We start from the raw sequence: 16,710 nt of genomic DNA on the forward strand, positions 1-16,710 counted from the left end.
ACCTACCCTCGTTTCCAATTCGGGAAAAGCACCATGTTCTTTCTAGAAGAAAGACTCCAGGAGGTGTGAGAAGTAGATGTTGCACATACGTTACGTAGAACATTCCATCATATCTGTTAAAAAATCATTTATTAAATGTTATTTTTTATTTTTATCTTTTATTCAGGTGTATCTAAGCTCGAAACCATGTAATCCCTTCCGGTACAAGAGCTGCCAGAAGTAACAATTAATTACAGCACAAAAGTTAACCAACACAAAAACAAGCTAGTAGTACTTACTTCATCACAGTTTAGAAGGCAAGACTAAATTTATTGTATTTTCACAATAGACAAGGTTTATTGTGCATTACATTTACTCCTAACAGCTAATTAGTACTCTGTTGTAGTACTACTTTTATATGCATGTGTAGTGTAAATGTTATTTTTCAATCTATCGGACAACCAATCAATAACCACATAGGTCCCAGAGAATTTCTAATACGTCTTCTAAACTGTGACGGTGAAAGTACTATTGATGCTACCAGTAATGACGCGCGCGCACACCCCTCGGGCTCATGATCGAACCAAGGTCTACGTGACCTATTCTCATGGTGGATGAGATAACAGAGAAAGCAAGAACAAACTCGCCTGAATGAAGAAGAATGGAGATGGTTCGAAGTGGCCCATGTTTTCTGTCCCGGCATTGAGTTTCAGCAAAAGAACACACACAAGCAACGCGCGTGGGTTAGAAATCGATCAAGGTGAAGAATGCTCGGGGCATGTACAATTGTGTTATCTTAAGAATGACAGTTAGGATAAATGATGAGAAGGAGGAGAGAGAACTCATAAGAAAACGTTTGTCTTTTCTTATTTAAGAGGAGACAAGAGATGATCTCTTAGCACAATATGTCTCATCATGTTTTTAGGAATAACTAGTTATTGAAGATAAGGCTAAGAAATGACCCATTGTAAGACTCTATTTTTTGTCATCTCTAAATTACATGCAAGACTTAAGATAAAGATATCTTATCAACCATTATACATGACCACAGACCCCTTCCAAAGGTCGGACATCTTCCATATTCTACGACGTCATGTGTTCCCCGATCTATCTTCAAAGTTGAACCTCATAGGAAAACTTAATGTCAGTTATGAAAGACATGCATTCATGTCTCTTTGATATTTTCCCTAAAATAAACAATTTGACATTGCAGTTCTAAAAAAGGGTTTTTGCCCGCTTTGTATTACAAAGCAACCAACTCCAAAACATCCAACGATAGGTGCTGGGGCGAAAACAACACATGCTCGACCAAAAAAAACAACATAGAAAGCGTAACAAAAACAAATGCCGACAATGGTGGATCAACGAAAACGGAGAAGCCTCGCGACCGCTGCGCCCACCGATGAACACCCACCAAGCTCCTAGACTCCGAGATGCCGATACCAATCAACACCTTAAAGAAGGGACGCGACGATAACGACGCTGCTGCTAAGGGTTTCCTCCGGTACGCGGCGAGGGGAAAGGAAGGGTAGCCCCGATGCCCTCCAGGGAGGTCTAGCGGCCCGCTGGCGCCACCGCGCCGGTGTCGACCAGGCCGACAGGGATTCCTTCTGATCCCAACCTCCACCTCAGGCGCATTGGAACCCGCCACCAAACCGACCACCATCCTGCGCCAACACGAACTTGAAGCTTCCCATGTCGTCTCACCACAGCAACGTGAGGAGGGCCCTGCACGACAAAGAAGAGGAGCCCGGACTAGGGGCAACACCACCGTCGGCACGCGGGAGGTCCCAACCTCCACCGTCAACGACGGTAACCGACCAAACGCAATAGCAGGAGCAAACCAGGCCCGTGGCCACAGGCCCCGCCGGGACTGCATATGCCCGTAAAGCTCCCACCTTCGTGCTACAGAAAGCACGCCGTATGCGACGCGGCCCCCTGTCCATGCCGTTCCTCCTCACCTCCGCACAGAAAGCAGCATAGCTGTGGCAACACGACCAGTCCGCCCCGCCGCCAAGTGGAAGCACCACCGCCACGCTCACCATTGGCCACCTCCACCAAGGCGCCGGACCGACATCTGCCTAGCTGCACCACCGCCGCACGCCCGCGACGGAGGGAACCAACCGCAGTCACTGAGAGCCCGAAGCCGGACCCCAGCCACCACCCACGCCGACCGCGACCCTAGCCGCCTAGGCAGTTCTGCCGTCAAGACGCCACCGGAACCCGCCTACGCACGCCCCACCATGGCTGCTGCCACGCCACCGACGGATCTGCAGCAGAGGCCACCAGGGCAGCCACCCGACGCCTCACCGCCGGCCGCACAGGGGGGGCAGGGCCAGATCCGGGCCAGATCCATGCCCACGCCGCCGCAAGGGAGCCCCCCCCACTCGGCGCCACAGCGGACCGCCGCGCAACCGCCGCGCCGCGCAGCCGATGCCCCACCACCGTGGCGCAACACCTACCACCGCACCGCCGTCGGGCCTCGCGTCTGCCTGACGCCTCTGCCCTAGTCTGGTTGCCCCGCGCCAACCACCATCGAGGGGAGAGGGGAGAAGGCGCCGCGCCGCCAGCCACCGCGAGGGGCTTTGCCCCGGCGGCTTCGGCCGGCGGCGGCGGCGGCAGGGGAAGGCAGAGAAGGACGCGGGAGGGCGGATCTGGCTCTTCCGCCCAGGTCGCCCACGAAGGATCGACACGAGAAGGTTGATGATTAGTTTTAATTATTATTTTCTATGCCTCGTTTGACATTGCAGTTGTACGTGTATTTTTTCCCCCAGCGTTTACAAGATCCACGAACACCAACTCCCAACCGGAGTGAAAAACATCCAGCCACTTGGTTAGAACTTTATTAAGAAACAATATTTTGCATGAGGATCTAGAGTTGTTACATAAAGTAACACAAGTCTCCCAGGCTTTCCCTAAAACAAATGTTTTTGTCAAGAGTCAAACTAAACCAACTATGCTCAAGCTCCCCTAAAAAAACATTCAAACACAACAAGTTGCATGGGAAGGGAGGCCATGAAAGCAATAGCATGGCACATCGAAGAGAAAGCCAGCCACACCCGCTGGTAGGTAACCAAACCTACTTCTCGTTCCCAATTCCGGAAAGTACCACGTTCTAGTCTTCTTCTAGAAGAAAGACTCCGCCGGAAACGGTTTGAACACATGGCTCTTTCATGCTTCCCCATGCATACCGTTGGTAAACAGCAGGCAGGGGTTCGCAAGACGACCTTTCTCTAGTTGACCTCGTTTTATATGCTCGTGCACAGGAACGGAAAGAACGAGCACGCGTATACGGTGTGAAACCCAGCACCTCAACAGCACCGAAACTTCTTCCCAACGGAGGAAAGAAAGGAGCACCAACACAGCACACCATGGTCAGGTCCCCGCTCTGTGGATTCCTCTCGTGTGCAACGCAACCTGTGGAAGTTTCTATGCTGCGTGGTCAGCCATCGATGTTGCCAACTCACACTCCGAGCAAGGGACAAGGAGACGGCGTTTGCTCGGCAGAGAGAGAGAGAGATGAAATGCCGGAGACAACAAGGCCTAGTTAGGGGATCTACAGTTGAATTAGGTAAATTTAACCTCTCAAACGTGTTCAGACGCATCCAATAAATGCTCAGACGTGTTTGTTTTAAATTCGTATTTATCTTAGAGGGTGCTTGGATACGTTTTAGTCCCATGACTAAAAGTGTGAGACTAAAACTTGCTAACCTCACCCATGCTTGGATCCAAGTACTAAAAAGACTAAAATCAAGTTAATGAGCATTTATTATCCTTCAAACCCTCCAATCCAGAACTTGCATGATGAGTTAAATGAGGAGAGAGAAGACTAATGCATATTTTAGTAGAGGTATCCCTGACTAAAAGATTTTAGCCTCAAGACTAGTTTTAGTCTCTCTTTAGTCAGGGGTGTTTGGAACTTTAGCCTCTTAAAGAGACTAGTTTTAGTCAGACTAGTTTTAGTCTCTTGGATCCAAGCACCCTCTTAGTCTCTTAGATCCGATCACCCTCTTAGGCTGGCCATAGTGGGGGTATCATAGCTAGTAACATAGTCTTGGGACTAGCAAACATGGTGATGTGGCAAGTAATTAAAGAAGAGAGAGATGATTAGAGTAACAAAGGTAGATATCGTAACATGTTAAATGATATGCTACTATGTGTCATGCATGTCAATAAATGAGATCACCTATGATATTACTAGTTTATGATACAATGCATTATGAAGGTAGTATCATACAATACAATAGTAACATATGCATGATACTACTATATGTTACTCTATACTATGAGCAGCCTTATACGCCTGGTCCTGTCTATGTAATTAATGTGGATGAAAAGATTTAAAGAAAAGAAAAATTCACGGTGGATCAAGTTTTCAATGACAGCTGACCACACCCATACACATCGGTTGCAGCCTATCCCAGATCACTTTTTCTTTTTCTTTCTTCATTTCCATCAACCATATGCATGTGTTCAAACAATTTCGGCAGTACAGTTACGCGAAAGGACAAACCAAGGCTAAAGCAAACACACACGAACATTGAATGGACCCCTCCACCGACGTGCAAGGGCCCAAGTTATGCTCTAAGCTACAAAGCTTTGATCATGGAAAACATTTTTCAAATACGGATCCTGTGATATATTTCCTCCGTTCAAAAATTCTTGTCTTAGGTTTGTTTAGAACTGAATGTATCGAAATACTAAAACATGTCTAGATACATTTATATCTAGACAAATTAAAACAAAATTCTTGGAACGGAGGAAGTAATTCTTAAAGCATATAATTCATGTGTTCTTAGTCAATTATTGGACATAATTTCGGCTCAACTTTTAGGGACTAAGGGCATCACCAACACTAACTCTTAAATTAGACACTGTTTTCGTTCGCGGATCAGGCGGGATCAGTCACAGACATTGATGTGAAGGCAGGTTATTCGTAGCTAGTCGCATACCCCCTTCCCTCAATTTTCGAGCCCGCACACTTAAAATAGCCGCATATCTGGTTTAATTTTAGCTAAACATTATTCATATGAAGCAATATTTCTAATTTAAATATGACGATTCCACAAAATATTCAAATCTAGGACCGCATGCGTCCTCGTCATCTCGTCTGTGTAATCCTCCTTGTCAAATGACTTAACATAATGCTTATATATGTACTTGATACCCGAATCCATTGCTGAAAAAAGAAGGGACAAAAAAATTAACACGAACATTTAACTGAACATTTGTCGGACATGGTGAGTACCGTAGGGGCACATGGTAGCTGTGCGGCGAACAAAGCATAAGTGTGGACCGGCGGTGGAGGACAAACGGTTTGGAGCCCATATGTTACGGTGGAGGTGACAGAATACCACATCCTCTCTTTCCTCATTTAATGATGTGTCACATCATCAAATAAACCTAGTTGACATGCATGATACTTTCATTACGACCAGCTAAAGAACAACATGAAACCTTCCTTTTGCCGCGCTCTTCAATAAGCAACACCGTTGATAAACAGGTGCATGTTCACAACGACATTGACCTCGTGCACACAAACGGAAAGAAGCAGCACGCGCATACGTACGGTGTGTGAAACCAGCTCCAACGAAACTTCTTCCCAAAAAAGAAGAGAGACACGAAACCCGGTCAGGTCCAGCACCAGCTGCTAGCTCCCCCCGGCAACTCCCCTCGTGCAACCCGTGGAACATTTCCTCTCTCCCAGCCACCAACTTGCAACGGAATCTCCTTCTTCCTCAAGCTCAAACTCAAAGCCTTTGACCCGGAAAGTTTGATGGATCGGTCAATCCATGGCTGTTTCCAACCAAGAACGGTCGAAATTTCTACGTAATAGATTATCCAAACTCACCAGCTTGTTTTCAATCCGGGAATAATAATAATCTGGATCAGCTCGGACGCTGCAGAGTTGAGTTGACACGGAAATGCAGCGGCGGGTTTGACGAGTTCGGGGTCAAGAAAGAGCGCGTGATCCATCCACTTTTATATTTACAATTTACACCAACGAGATTACTAGAAGCAGCGGTTTCTTGACCGAATCTGATGAGTCGCAGCATTTCATCTCACACGAAAAGAGAAACCCAACGAATTAACGAACTAATTTAATCTGATTTGGTTCATCGTGGCAGGGGCGGGGCGGGGCAGGGGATGGGATGGGATGGCTAGTACGACGGGTGGTGCTTGGGGCGGAGCGCGTGTGCGGTGGCGAAGAAGCCGACGATGGCCGGCCGGTAGGGCAGGTACGACGTTTTCGTCGTCGTCGTCGTCGTCCTCTCGCCCCCGGGCTTGCTGTAGAAGAGCCTGTGCGCGGTGGCCATGTCCATCTCCGTCGGGGCGGCGGCGGCGGCCTTCTTCTTGCTCTGCTTCTGCTGCGGCTGCGAGGCCTTCTTGGCGGCCGGCGAGGGCGCGGCGGACAATGCGCCCGTCTTTGACTTGGGCTTGGGCTTGGCGGCGGGGGTGGCCTGGAGGAAGAGGAACTTCTCCTTGCCGTCGCTGTGGGAGCGGCCGGCGGAGCCGAGGATGTCGCGCAGGCGGAACCGGCGCGCGGCCTCGCCCGTGCCCGTGGACGCGCTCTTGGGGAAGGCCGCCGGCTCGCGCGCGGGCGACCCCGGCGCCGACCGCGGCGCCCACGCGCAGTACGTGTCCGGCGAGGGCGGCGCCGTGGCGGAGGTGGGCGACGCCTCGTCGTGGGCCTGGCGGCGGTGGAAGACCGGGTAGGCCGGGAGGATGCGGCCGTGCGCGAAGAGGTCGTCCGCGAGCGCCTCCGCCGGGTGCTCCCCCTCCGCCGGCGCCAGCGGCCGCGCGAACGCGAACTCGAAGCTGTCGCCCGACGCGTCGGACGCCGCGTCGTCCTCGTCCTCGTAGTGTTCTTGCTGGTAGCCCTCCCGCGGGTCCGGGAACGCGCCGTCCTCGGCGTGGTCCCCGAAGCTGAGGATGGTGGCGAGGCGCGCCATTGCTGCTGCTGCGGGCTGCGGCTGGCGGTGGCGGAGGGAGGGACAGCGGGCGGAGGAGAGGCGATGTGTCCGAGACCAACGGTGTGAGCGTGACTGTGGGTGTGTGGTGGGCGGCGTCGCCCGCGTTTATAAAGGAAGGAAGGCGAATGCGCGTGAGAGGGGCGACGCGTCCGGGGGCGTGAGGAGCAAGGGAAAGCGAGGCCGAGAGAGGGGGTTTGCTTGGGAGCGAAGCCGCTGGTGGTGGCCACGCACGGACGCGGCACGCGGGGCCACGGCATCGGTGGCGTACGTACGTGCAGGCTGGCCGTGGCCTCTGACAACGACGCGGTCTTTTACTATCTTGCCCAACCCCTAAAATTATCTCTCATACGTACACGGTTAGTGATCCGATAGAAAATAAGGAAAAATGTGATTCAAGTGAACCCTTCGTATTGTCTTCATATGTCTGTGTCCCTAACTTTCGTATTCGTCTTAAATATAAAAAGGATATAAGCCCTGTTTGTTTACATTGACTAGACTAAAAAAGTTTTTTTAGCCTCTATGTAATTAAACAGGAAGGACTTTTCCTTAAATGAATAAAAAAAAACCCTTATTGAAGGGTCTTTTTTCTTTAGTCCCCGTGACTAAAAACCGTCTAGTCCCTTGAAACAAAACACCTTCTTAAGGGTCCGTGGACGTGTCCGGTCAGTCTATCACATAGGACACGACTCCACCTCAAACCATCTTTTTTTTTTTATTTATTCATTTTTTTTCTTTGTCTTCCCCTTCACCAATCAGGTGTAAACGATCATACATATGATAAAATGAAAACTACGACTGCACGAACGAATAAATAGTGGACATGTTCGATCACTCATCGGACGCGTCCGCGGGTATTTGAGGGATCGAATTTGCAAGTACGTGCCCAGATGCTCTTAGTCTGGGATGTGTGTGGGTCTGGTCACCATTCTCCCTTGGCTGCTTCTGCGTGCGGCTTGCCCGGCATCCCGCTTGGATTCTTCTCTTTTCTTTGCGTGGATTTATTCTTATCCAGGTTCCTCTGCTTGCCACGAACAGCCCAGGAACTTCACGCCCGTCCCCGCAGAAACCATTTCCCCCCGTCTCCATCCACACCGCGCTTCTAGACGGGGCTGCAGAAAGCAAGCGTTGTTTAACACAAGAAAACAAGCGTTGCTGATCGAGCGTGCACTACATGGTCCAAAATTATGTTCTGGAAACCCAAATCCTAAGGGCACCTATACCGCGCTGCGCGCAGCCGACGGCGGAGGATCGAGACGGCGACGTGCGCGGGAAGGTGGAGCGAGGCCAAGTGGAATCCTCCTTGGCACCTGATCGGATCAGGGATGAGCAGAACAGAACGGGGATGTGGAAGACAGTTCAGACCCCATGCTCTCTTCTGCTCGTGTCGAAATCAAGACTTTGATGCTCCCCCTTCACTTTGCTTTTGCTCGGTGACAACTTCTGTTGGCCGTGCGATGCGGCGGGGGTGCTTTGAATTGATCCGCTCGTCGTTTCTTGCTTTTTTTTCCTCGTCGGGTTTTAAGAGCAACTCTAGCAAACCCCGCAAAACACACAGACCCGTAAAATTCCGGCGAGTATGCGGGCTCGACCCAATTTTCCGGTCAGAACACAGCCCGCATACTCGTCTGGTCCGCAATTTTTTTTTGCTGCGGTCCGTAAACCGCATGCCCCGACCCGCAAACCTCATCAAATATGACTAGTTCGCATGCATGATACTATTTATCTTTACCTATTAATAAAGCATATATTGCTTCTACGGTACGTCATTATAATTGCCTTCGAAATTGTCTAATATTACCCAGCAATGTCATCGATAAATTATAGAAAACGTTTTGCAGGAATCCTGGCATGGACCGACCAAAACATAGGGACCAGCTATACTATGCTCTGCTCGCTGGAAAATAAATAGCACGCCCATTTGGGCCAGCCCATGGGCGGGGCCTGTTTTTTTAGTTTTTTAATTACTATTTATCTGTTTCTTTTTATTTTTTCTAATTCAAATAAATCAAAAAAAAAACTTTCGCAATTCAAAAAATTATATTTACATAAATGTTTGATAAAACATAAAATGTTTGCGAAGTCAAAAATTGTTTGAGATTTTTTAAAAATGTTTGCATGTTAAAAAATCGTAATTTTGGAGAAAACATTCGTGAATAAAGAAAATACTTGAAAACATTTCGTAATATAAAATATTGTTTTGAATTTTTAAAAAATGTTTATAAATAGTAAAACAAAATCTTGATTTTAAAAATGTTTCCAAATTTGTAAAATTGTTGACCAATGATTGAATGTATGCAGTTAAATACTAATGCTTTTGAGTCTTTCTGATTATATACCTGAGTGAATTTTGAAGAATTAATTGTGAGGATGGATCGGAATATTATAGTCTTCCCTAATAATAAAGCGCGGAGCGCTTCTGGTCCGTCGAGGCAATTTTGCAGAAAAATCCCTGTGTTTTTTCACAATTCAACCCGCAGTCCTCCAATTAGTGGAAAAAACATAAAACGTTTCGTTTTTACAAATTCACCCCTCCACACGGAGCGTCCCGGAGATGGCCGGAGGAGTCGCTGCGCTCGCGGGAGCCCTGGTCATCTTCCTCGGCGGGGCTTCCTCCTACTACCGCCTCCCGAGGCTCGCCGTGCTGGACACGCTGCGCCCCGCGCCGGCGTGCGGCCAGCAGGAGGACCAAGCACAAGGACCCATGACGACCTCTCACTCTACCCCCCCCGGTTCCCCTACCTCCCCACCCAGCCACCTACCTCCGGCAACGCCGTGCCTAGCTAAACACAGGATCCAGGATCCTTATCTGCCTTCCTCTCCCACGCCTACCTCGACCTCCCACTGCCGCCCTCACCTCTCCGCCCTACCGCGCCAGCCATTGGAACGATGTCGGTCACATCCCCCACAACCTCCACCCAGTGGCGCCTTCACCCTCAACCCAACCCTTCGTCGCGATCTGGAACCGCCGCCGGCCACCCACTACCCACCTTTTTCCAGAACGGCCCATCCTTCTGATCCAGAACTGCCAGAGGCCACCCCACGCTCTCCTCCCATCCAGAATATCTGTCGGCCACACACCCCTGTGTGTGGCGCCGCCCCGGATCCCGCACGCCTTCCCGGACTCAGCCGCCGTGCTCCGCCTTAAGCCACCTCCCCGTGCACCTTCCATCCACCGACGAGTCCTGCTCTGGCCGGCTCGTGACGAAGACCACGGTGGCTCTGCATCCCCAGCAAACCTGCCGCAGGAGCTACACCACCCAGTGCTTCCCCACTCTTCCGCCGAGCATCCGTTTGGATTTGTACCATCGGTCAAGCATGGTTGGTGCACGGATCGTATATACACGTCCTTGTCAGGCCTCCACCCAGGCCCTCACGCAGTAGGAGAAAACATCCATTCTCCAATCCCAAAAGGAGAAGGTTGCAGCAGCGACGGGCACCTTTGGCACTTGACAAATTGCCAGCATCTCAACAGAAAGGGGAAATAACTGTAAACACCACAAAACCAAACATCACATCACCCTAAGTTTGATAGTACTATTAAACTAAGGGCCCGTTCGGATTCACTCCGCTCCATGACTCCGCGCCGGAGCGGAGTGAGATCCATTAATAAATCATGGAGTTGGCAAAAGGCCGCTCCCGGCGCTCGGCTCCGCGAGAGATGCCGAACAGCGCCTAAGTAACCTTTCTTGTCAGGGTTCTCTGAAGTCCAAATACATGCATGAGAACTGTAATAGGCAGCAATTCATCGGTCGAAACTACATATTGGTTGGTCTGCCACAGGATCCACTGAACGACTCCATTCTGTTATGCCACCATGCGCGGTTCTGTGTCAGGCTCCGTTGCTTTCCCCTTGCTGCTGCTTTTCTAGACTGTCCCTGGGGCGCGTCTTCATCGTGCTGGTGTAATGCGTAAGGTGTGTCCGCGTGGCCTCTTCTGAAGTTCGGCCTAGCCAGCCTCTTCAGTTCGATGTGTGTGTGTTCGTTATCCCTGGATCCTACCAAGCTATAGTAACACTTTAGTTCGTGCTCCTCTCAAACTTTGTGTGTTGTGGGTTACGAAAGAGATGAAGGCAAGGAGCTGGAAACTATGTATCAGAGGTGATTCTGCTACTGCAAGTAGTCTATAGGACGACTGTTGTTCGCGTTGTACTTGGACGGCTGTAAGTGGTGCTACTGGACGTCCGTGTGTCTGTGTTTTGGCAGCTCATTTTGACAGTTGGTGCTAATTTACATCCACCCAGGTTCTTCTGTATTGTTGCTACTTGGTGGATAAGAAAGTGGTAAACAAGAAAGTGTGTGATGGAAAGAATCCAATGATTTTCAATTGGTTGTTGTTTGCACTAGAACATCAGGTGTTTGTGCCAATTTTGTGCATTAAAAAATAGTATGTAATATTTATGAACGTGTACAGTGAAAAAAGTAGGTCAGCAGGCTAATGTATTAGTGAACCAATTTACTCGGGTGCGTTGTTGCTACAAAACATGGCTAGCTAGGTACTAACGGAGTAGTGGCGATGAGGATGTACCACTCTGCCTTCTCCGTTTCCTATGACGATGCACTGCTCCTATGGATCTCCAACAACTCATGAACTTCTGTGCTGATTAAACTCGGTTCTAACCACCAATAGAAAATAAAACAAACGTGAAGTTAGAATTAACATAACAAAGAAGTTCGAAGATTATTAAAACCTAGGATTTGCATGTTCAAAAAACGAAACAAAAACACAACGCCATCTTTAGCATTTAAAAAAACTCATAAAATAAAAAACAATTGTTGCTAGAAGTTCAAGTGCTCGGTCAAGAAAAGTTCAAAATTGCTACCCACTTTATACACACATAATTCTCTCTCCAGTATGTGTCGATGTTTTTTCAAAACTACAATGATTCAAAAGATAAAACTTCACATCTAACAAATCTGAAAAGTTTTGCAATTATTACTATTAGTTGTGATGTCTAAAATATAATTGAGTTTTCGTTGAAGTTCAAATAAATAAATATGAGTGGTTATATGTAAATAAATAAAATAAAAAGCCTCAAGAAGTCCAAAGGAAAAAAAAGGAGCACTTCAACGTTACAAAATCCAGATTTTCCTCGTTACTCAAGAATGAAAAACATTAAGTTCAACAATAAAAAACAAGAAGTGAAAATTCTAAAAAATAGAGTAGTTCAATATTCAGACAATGTGGTTGACTACCTCGTGTGTTCAAAAGAAGTTTGTTTCATCAAGGTCGGAGTTTATTGTGTGTTCTTGGGTCGAAGTTCACATAAAAAATGGCAAAAGGTCGATGTGTGGATGTGATCCCACCTTGATAATGACTGCATGACGACCCGACTTCCTTTCCATATGTCACTAATCACTTGTTATGCATATAATGCCACGACGAAGTTCTGAAGGCCAAGGTCTTCTGCCAATGCGAGGGCTTCGCGACAGGCTATTGTCTCAAGTGTACTAGCATCTTGCAGACTTGGAATGACCGGAGAACAGCTCCCCATATAGTTGTCATGGTGATCTCGATAGACCGCCACTACTGCTACTCTCAATCTTCAAAAACCGGCATCAACATGTGTCTCATTTTTTTCCTTCATGTTGTTTGCAGAGATTAAATAATAATGTTGTTTGCAGAGATTAAATAAGTAAAACTGTGATGATGGTCTTGTGGTAATTATATGACCAATCTATGTGAAGTTTCACTCCATTTGTATGAAACTTCATATGTTTAAATCTCTACTTGCACTTTAATGAAGGTGCAGAGCTGAAGTAGATGTCAACAAAGAGTGAGGACGGGACTTTTTAAATACAAAATTCATGATCCAAATATCAACGATCTAACCCGGTGCAACGCACGGGCACTTTTACTAATGATACTTATATTACGATCAGCCTAAACAAACTCACATGACACATAGCGAAATACGAGCAAACTTGCCATAAAGGGTAATTAGCCTTTTTCGTGGCATTGTTACACTATAAAAGGAAAAAAAAACCTGCCTTCATCCTTTCAAAACGCTCCGTACTTTTGCACAAATCAGTCTAGAAAGGAAAAGTAGGTGCATTTCTTTGGGTTTTGTAAAACTGAAAAAGCCATTACTTTTGATTTGAGCATCAGAACTCAGATTCGTTTTTCATCGTTGGGTTTTTTTACAATGAATTCTTCAAAATTATATGAGTCTCATATGGATATGTTTTCACGAGAGCAACTTTTGAGTAGCGAAGATGCAAGGGAGGGACGTTTTGGCTTCCATGTCTAGATGATCCTGGAATCTGGACCATGCATTTGTGTTGTGGGATTTGTACCAGACATTATTCAATGGGATATACGGGTATAGGAAATGCTGGAATACACGTGTGTGGGGACATGTAGGAGGAGTGTCACGAGATGTCCGGTTGTCGTCCAAATCTGGCCAAACAGGTCGTGCCTGCCGGGCCGGCCCGACTGCCCGCAGGCCAGACACGACACGGGCCGGGCCCGGCACGGGCTAATCGTGCTCGGGCCAGGCACGAGCACGCCGTGGACCGTGCCAGGGCTGCCCCCTAAGCCCGCGTGTCGACACGATTAGGGAGCGATGGGGGAGAGGGGGGAGCGGGCGTGCGACACGACATGTGGGAGCGGGGGCGGTGGGGCCGCTGTGGGAAACGGGGAAAGGGCGGGATCTGGGCGGTTGGAGCGGGGGCTGCGGCCAACGCGGCAGGGCGCGCGGCGCAACGCGGTAGCTGGCGGGAGAGGGGCGGGAAAGGGCGGGATCTGGATGGGAGAGGGGCGGGACCAGCGTTATTTTATTTATTTATTTTTTCAATCAAATCGGCTAGTGTGCCGTGGGCCTAGTGTGCCGTGGGCCTAGCATGCGGTGGGTCGGCCCGATTAGGCAGCGTGCCGTGCTTGGGCCTGATAGCCTGGCACGCGGGCTGGTACGGCACAACCCATTTAGTAATCGGGCCCAGGCGTGTTGTGTCGTGCCAGGCATGATTCTAGCGGGCCGGGCCGACCCGTTTGGCCATGTATGTTGTCGCCCATGGATGTGCAGTTAACAGCTGGCGAGCGTGTATCTGTTTCTCGCACGACCGCGCCATTTGCATATGATTGGTACCGTACACGGGTGGACCCACGAGTCAGCCTGAGCTGAAACGAATGTATCCCGATTTACTAGTTTTGTCCTCTACTAGCAAATATGCCCGTGCGTTGTAACAGAGACAAAAATAATTATGTGTTATAGATATATGAGCGCTTTTTTGGACCGATTCAATACCCTCACACAATTTTGGATTTTCACAAAAAAATCGCGAATATAAATTTTGTTTACGAAGAATTTCAGAAATGCATAAAAAGGTTTCAAGTTCATGAGCATTTTTTGACTCAAAAAACATTTTTTAGATCACTTAACTTTTTTAAAATCAGGGATTTTTTTTGTTTTTTACTTTTTGTGTACATTTTCTAAATTTGATGGACACTTAGATCACTCAACCTTTTTAAAATCAGGAAAAAAGTTGTAAAAATTTTGTTTTTTACTTTTTGTGTACATGTTCTAAATTTGATGGACACTTATTTCAGATTCCCGAATATGTTTTGAACACACGATCATTTTTTCAAAATCATGAGCATGATCATTTCTCGACTATTTTTTTCAAATCGTAATTTTTTACAAATACACCAATATTGTTTGAATCCACAAAACTTTTATGATTTCCTAAAAAAACAGAATTCACATACAATTTATAGTTTTGCGACAATTTTTATAATTCACTACTTTTGAAATTTGGAAATGTCGAATTAATTTATACTCCCTCCGTTCATAAATATAACCTTTTACAAATTGCACTATGAACTACATGCGGATGTAGTAGACATATTTTATAATGTAGATTCACTTATTTTGCTCCGTATATAGTCTTCTAGTGAAATCTTAAAAATGTCTTATATTTAGAAACGGAGGGAGTAGGAGGATGAGAACAAAATGAGAAAAGAAGAAAGAAAAACGAAATGAAAAAAATAGAAGAGCCCAGCCCTGCAGACGGCGGGCCCAACTCATTAAGGAAGGACACTGCGTGAGAAAATAAAAAGGAAAAATTGTACAGGGTGGGGATCAAACCCTGGTCACCTGCCTAGAACAACAATGCCTTAGCCACTATGGCGGACGAGTGTTTGTGATTTCTGTTCGTATCAGCTTTTTATAATAACAAACCTGAGGTCGATTTTGGGAAAATTTGAAAAAATTTCTTTACTTATGGATGGCACAGTGGGTAATTTATGTCAACTTTGGAAGTAATATTAATAACAGACGACAGAAGCACTAATTGCTTTATTAGTAGGTAAAGATAAAGATAACATTTTTGGGGCAAAGGGGTCGAGCCGAGGAGAAAAAATAGAGTTAGGTAGGCGGCGGCGGCGACGACATGGTTCTCCGATTGGCGGCGGCGGCGACATGGCCGTCTTAGAGCAAGTACAATAGAGCTGAGTCAGCTGGCTATAAGGAATAAACTAATATATTTTTGTTTAGTTAGAGGAAAGAGAAGAGGAGAGAGAAGGTAAGCTGGCTCTTAGCTAAGAGCCAGCTCTAGCACGTGCTCCTAGGCATTTTGTGAGTATGAAAGGTGGGTCATATAATAAAAAAGCAATATACATTTACAATGAACTATTGTACATGTTGGCTATAAGATGAACTATAGATGACATAACAATGACTTATAGCCAGCAACTGACTATACTATTGTACTTGCTCTTAGGGAGGACATACTCGATGCGGGTTGCCCATCTTCCCCCATGAGGCATCGAGTGCACTTACCTCACATCGGCTTCTGAGGATCACGTAGGGAAGAGGTGGCGACGACGAACCATGAGCTGCGGGAGTTGGGGTGCAGCTTGTCCGGACAGATCAAGAGTGCAACCCCCTACAAGGAGCAACCTAGTGTGGCGGTCGGGGGCGGCACCAGTTAGTTGTCATTCAAGAGCACGCTGAAATTGCTCAAGCAGCCTCCACACAGTCTACATGGCAAGGTGGGTCCGCAAGCGCCATGTTGGACTAAAAGGTATCCAGTTGGGGAATCTAACTTGAAAAATTGGCGAACCTAGATCTAAGTAGGCATGAATCTTGAGGCCGGGCTTTAGAAATTTGGTGATTATGATGAGTTGGTGGCGTGTGCTCGCTCGTTTGGTAGGATTTTAAAATGCTAATGTTGGTGAAAATTGAAGTTGAAGTTTTTTTTAAGGTTCACGTAGTGCTCTATGAGGTGATTGCTGAATCTTGAGCTGGGAGAGGAAGTGTTGTAAATTGTTTATTTACCAGCAGCTGGCAGAATGAGCTACGACCGGTGAACCATGGTTTGGAGGCTAACTTACCATTTCCTGTGGGACGACGCAGATAACGGCAGCTTGACGCGCTATCCGTCAGCAGCTATGGGTGTGTGACGGGCGTTGAAGCATTAAATGTCAATACTGGGCCATTTTCACTGTTCAATACACGAGGGTGGAGCAAAATACGCTAGTCAATACAGCTCATGTCGGGTATCCCAATGAGAATTGGCGATCCAGATTTCAGGATCACATGATTCTCTATCAACAAGTCCTTAAAAGTTAACTCCAATGACTATGATGTTCACTAAATTCACGTATAAGTTGTGTTAGAGCATATTTCTCCATATGTGGTTTTGGTAATTGATCACAATCCATATGAACTAATGGTTGTCTTAAGTTATATTCAAAGGATTTGTTCATAGACACTTCTTGAAGTCCATCTGTTGGTTTCAAGGAGTTTATATGATGACTA

The 16,710-nt window shown here is 47.2% G+C and overlaps 1 protein-coding gene across 1 annotated transcript; it reads right to left on the bottom strand.

The window, feature by feature from the left end:
- Positions 1-5,932: 5,932 nt before the first annotated feature.
- Positions 5,933-7,029, bottom strand: LOC123402473 (translation initiation factor IF-2-like). Its single transcript, XM_045096396.1, has one exon. It carries the CDS (start codon positions 6,930-6,932, stop codon positions 6,141-6,143), a length of 792 nt encoding a protein of 263 aa, XP_044952331.1. The 5' UTR covers positions 6,933-7,029; the 3' UTR covers positions 5,933-6,140.
- Between the last annotated feature and the right edge of the window lie 9,681 nt (positions 7,030-16,710).

This window comes from Hordeum vulgare, chromosome 6H (genome assembly GCF_904849725.1).
Source record: "Hordeum vulgare subsp. vulgare chromosome 6H, MorexV3_pseudomolecules_assembly, whole genome shotgun sequence".
NCBI lineage: Eukaryota > Viridiplantae > Streptophyta > Magnoliopsida > Poales > Poaceae > Hordeum > Hordeum vulgare.

Coding starts and splice junctions, on each gene's coding strand:
- LOC123402473 (XM_045096396.1), bottom strand. CDS start 6,932: ATGGCGCGCCTCGCCACCATCCTCAGCTTCGGGGACCACGCCGAGGAC.